Source organism: Haliotis rubra, unplaced genomic scaffold (assembly GCF_003918875.1).
Source record: "Haliotis rubra isolate DU_JTF1 unplaced genomic scaffold, ASM391887v1 Scf580, whole genome shotgun sequence".
NCBI lineage: Eukaryota > Metazoa > Mollusca > Gastropoda > Lepetellida > Haliotidae > Haliotis > Haliotis rubra.
The window spans coordinates 670,339-675,143 of record NW_025767280.1 but is presented as its reverse complement, the minus strand read 5'-3'; the positions used below and the strand labels follow the sequence as shown (position 1 = coordinate 675,143).

Here is a 4,805-nt window from a genome sequence, read left to right as displayed (position 1 = left end):
TGACCATTGTTTCAACAAAATGAAAAACACGCACACCGTATGCTTCAACGGAGGTGTCTTGTTTCACGTCGTCATGGAGAAAGAGTTATGACACCCTTCGTCAACCTCTGTCGTCACGATGACGCAATGGGCTCCGTCGTCATGAGACGCAGTAGTCTCTAACCAATGAGATGTTGACGTGATCAGTGCTTGATGCTGATGAAGGTTAGAAGCCTAATTTCCAGTCCTCTGTGTCTTGTAGTCACCATTGTCTACTCTACTAACAGAAACATAGATCAGATATAATAATAATAATGATGATAATAATAAGGGTATTTGTAATGCGCTGAATTCCGCACCACGGAGGGACACGCTCAAAGGCTACAATCGGATTATTATTACCCTGGATAACCCAAGCTGCCTGTGAGGCGCTAGAAGGTTAATAGTCACATGACTTATCCCACCGGGTACCCATTTTCTGCTGGGTGAACAGAGAATATACAAACCTCAACAGTATCAGATCCCCTCCCAGCCTTTTTCTTTACAAATTTACAACATTTCAAACAAGGTAGGGATCGTGCCATTGCAAATTCGTTTCTAACCAAGTCTTCATTTAATAGGGTTTATTTTACAAAAACATTAACCACACACATTTCGTTTCTCGGGTATGAGGGATAGGGAAAAAAACTTTACAAATTACATTAACCAATTCTTTCAATTTTGAAATGCATTAAAGGGGCCCGATATATTTTCCTCCGCACCACCGGAGTATATTTATCATCACAAAGTTGCTCCCAATAGATCAGGTGTTTACGATTCCTCGAAACATATTCATGTCTTGTTTTCACTTGCAAAGTATACACATAAACTATAAGGTATACTTTCAAGTAGATAGTCAGTATTATGTTCCTCCTGCGAGTATAAATTAAAATCGTTAAACTACAGAAAAACTGTCCTCTCATAAAATATTAATCTTGCTCAGATCCCCGTTCGTGTTTCATATAGCTTTTGATATGTGACACATAACTGGGATTGCCAAGGAATGAGTTGATATCACGATCAAGACCTGTCAGGAACAAATCATCACGGAAACAAAATGTCAACGATTAGTTTCTACTTTAAAGTGTAATGTTCTAAATCAGACGTGTAACTCAATTCTTAATTCTCCTCACATAACTCGAACTACCGAGGACCCCAGCTAAGTAAAGCAATTATAAAATCTTCCCGGCACAAGGACATGCTGAGGTTTTACTTGATGCAGCTTGTAACAATGCAACGACGTACCTGTTTTTGTAGCCTCTCCGAAAACTGCATCGTTGACTGATCTCTTGTTCACACTTCTACCAAACCTGGAAAGGAAAGGTTTTATAGTGACGGAATTTTTTTACAAAAAGATACTTAAGCAACGCGTACAAATGCATAATGTGAGATAAATGTCATTGTCAACAAGCCATTTTGTAATTGTTTCCATGTCGTATGATTACACAAAAATACACTCTTGGTTGTACTGAATACTTAAAACGAAGAGATGGAGAAGTTACAAAAGACGTCGCCCTCTAGCATCTGTCAATCCTGAAAGACTTGCGTGATAGTAGATGGAACCTTCCTGTGACCCTTTCCATTGGTTCTTATCATCGTAGGGGAGACTTCCCCGAATGCCATAGCAATTCCCAAGAAACTACCCAGCTAATACATGACTATCTTTGGGAATTCCCAGGAAGCTAGCCTGCTAGTACATGGCTATCCTTAGGAATTCCCAGAAACTAGCCTGCTAATACATGGCTATTCTTGGGAATTCCCAGGAAACTAGCCAGCTAATATATGACTATCCTTTCGAAAGCGCAAGTACGTGATGCTCATCATGGAATTATCGGAAGTACGTGACTTTTTACCAGTGGATGCTAGTTCGTGACAACCACAAGCATTCGTTTTGTTTGTCGTTTAACGCCGCAATCAGCAATGTTCAACAATGTAACGGCGGTCTGTACATTATGGAGACCAAACAAACAAGTGATACATATTATCAGCCACGACCCACGTCATCGTCTACGACGACTGACCATCAATCAAGTCACCGAGACTGACCGCCCGAGCCATGAACTCGCCTCTTACGACCAACTTAGGATCTCTTCTAACCCGGGATCCCCAGAGTCCAGGGACTGAGCTAGTAAATTGGATTTGAGACCGCTTTCGGCAAATATTCCACTCGGCATTGGGAATCGAACTCCAGTCTTCAAAATGACTAACGAGCGCTTTTACTACCAGGCTACCAAACCGATACCGAGGTGAAAGACCGTTTAGAACTTTAAATCGCAAACATTTGAAATGTCTTTCTGACACAAAACGATTCTTGGTGGCACCAATTACGAAGAATCCATTGAATCTTTCAGGGTGTGTGTTTATTGGCCTTTGTCAGTTTATCCCGGCATCTGGTCGCCGGAACCGCTACAACTTGATCTTAATATAACTGCGCATAGCTTATAGAACCTTAGCCTATACACCTGGATGGATTTGTGCCCATTAAAAACCGCAATCATATAATGCTACAAAAATAGTACAGTCACTGTCAGGCAAAACGGTTATGGAAAATCTTAAGAATAATCCAGTTTCATGTAAATGGAGCTGAAAATACTTCATTTGTAATTGTAATTTGTCATTCCCTAGCCGTCCCGTCCGTTAGCTTCATGAAGCCTTGTAATGCATCAATGTAAATCTTGACATTTTGAAGGACACCCAAATAGACGGAGAAGATTGTGATTGTATCTTGGGACATAATTGGTGAATATGATCCCCAATAATGACTGGAAACATATCTCGATTATCAGATTCTTTCGCTTGTAAGACAATCATGCGAGATATATGATACATTAGAACAATAATAATGTCCTCTTTCGCGAAAGTTGACAAATATATTTTGACGAGGACAAAAGACCACTGGACTTGCTTAGATATTTTCTCGTTTATGATATGAGATATTTCACTAATATGCAACAAATGGTGTAAAAATGGCTTTTGCTATGTTAGAGATCTACCGAGATATTGGTGGATACGAAGCCCCATTATGAATTTATTAAATACCAGGTAAATACACCCCGCTTATGAAAAATGGCGCGTAACATCAATGTTAGTTCCAGATACAAAACCATTTCTTTAAGAAAATATATATAAGCCAAAACAATATGGGATAAATAAATACGTTGCATGTTTTACTGAAATTCCGTCTGTCTGAAAGGATTAGCATAAATTATGTACCAAGACGTATATATTACATAACATCTACATTGGAATATCAGCTATGGACACGTTTGGTGCGAGAACAAAGTGACGACTCTATCGCGATTTTACGTGAGCTTTAAATACTTGTTTTCCTTCCATGAATAAAACTCGCTTGACCATTTGGTCTGAGTGTTATCGTCTGTTAATTTCTTTGTTGTTTAATGCTACATTCAGTAATATTTCCGCTATACGACAGCGGTTTGTAAATAGTCGAGTCTGGACCAGACAATCCAGTGACTGACATTGGGAGCTTCGATCTACACAACGACGAGACGCTTCAAGCACGCCTGGGGGCGGTGGGGTAGCCTAGTGGTTAAAGCGTTGGCTTGTCACGCCGAATACCCGGGTTCGAATCCCCACATGGGTACAATGTGTGAAGCCCATTTCTGGTGTCCCCCGCCGTGATGTTGCTGGAATATTGCTAAAAGCGGCGTAAAACTAAACTCAGTCAGTCAGTCAAGCACGCCTGGCTACATGACCCGCCTCTTTGACAAGCATGGGATGCTGACGACCGGATCTTCACGCTTCGTTTTCTATAGGATCTGGCTATGGTACCGAGAATTACCAATTATCTAGTACTATACATTATCTAGTGGTTCCTAAATTCGGGGACATCTATATTCACTATAAAGTAGATGAGTGAGATCAGTCGGTACTATTTCAGTCTTATGTCCACATTGGGTGGGTTGACGAGTTGAGTCCATACCGCTTTGAACAATATTTCAAGCATATTGGGACTCCCAGCTTGAGTGGGAGAACAGTCCGAAATGGTTAACAGTCGCTTAATACTTCCCCGAAGCTTACCACTTTGATAAACCCAAGGACACGGGTAAGATACTCACAAACCTGAACACATTAACCTTAGCTAACCGGGATCCGAAGTTTCTGGCGCACACGAATTTTTGGTGCTTTAACCGGCTGAACTATCAGTACTATCATATTACATGTGATGGAAAAATTATTCTATATTGCCTGATATATTCCTCACTGAAACATTACATTAATAGTCAAAGCCTGAACACGACTTCAAAGAGGACTTGGGCGTGATAATAAAATATTGCTTGTACATTAAAGATGTCTCCTAATTATATGAGCGATCAGATTTGAGGTGAAATCAATATATGAAACAGACACAGTAATCCATGCATGAAGTAACTTACCTTGGGCGGCCAACGATTGCATAATACTCATTGAGAGCCTTCAAGTACTGGCGGAGCTGGTCAGGTGACCGGAACTCAGATGGCCTGTCGGGAGGAGCCAGCATGGCGTCCTGACACGTGACATCCATTACAACCAATGAAAACACTAAAAGCACAGCTATGACGAGTTTTTGCATCTTGAAGGTTTCGATGTGTTCTGAAATGTGAAATGTTTGCTTGAAATGTTTATTTCCAGGAAGGATTTTTTGCCGTTTTGGGGAGTATTTAAGTAAGTTTGACTAAAAAAACGTCCGAAATAATTATTTCTATCATGTCTAGCCATGTATGAATTACAGATTGTATGACATTTTTTAAAGAGCGAATATTGTGAGTTTAAACAAGCACTTGTTT

The 4,805-nt window shown here is 40.3% G+C and overlaps 1 protein-coding gene across 1 annotated transcript; it reads right to left on the bottom strand.

Annotated features, from left to right (window-relative positions):
• On the bottom strand, window positions 1-4,591 carry LOC124254754 (pro-neuropeptide Y-like). The gene is made up of 3 exons (XM_046688601.1): window positions 4,416-4,591; window positions 1,264-1,328; window positions 1-256 (listed from the first exon to the last, which is right to left on the bottom strand). Exons 1-3 carry the CDS (start codon window positions 4,589-4,591, stop codon window positions 252-254), a joined length of 246 nt encoding a protein of 81 aa, XP_046544557.1. The 3' UTR covers window positions 1-251.
• Between the last annotated feature and the right edge of the window lie 214 nt (window positions 4,592-4,805).

Excerpts from the sequence above, each read along its gene's own strand:
- LOC124254754 (XM_046688601.1), bottom strand. The coding sequence starts at position 4,591 with ATGCAAAAACTCGTCATAGCTGTGCTTTTAGTGTTTTCATTGGTTGTA. Across the intron at positions 1,329-4,415 it reads GCAATCGTTGGCCGCCCAAG|GTTTGGTAGAAGTGTGAACA; the intron begins GTAAGTTACTTC and ends TTTCCTTTCCAG.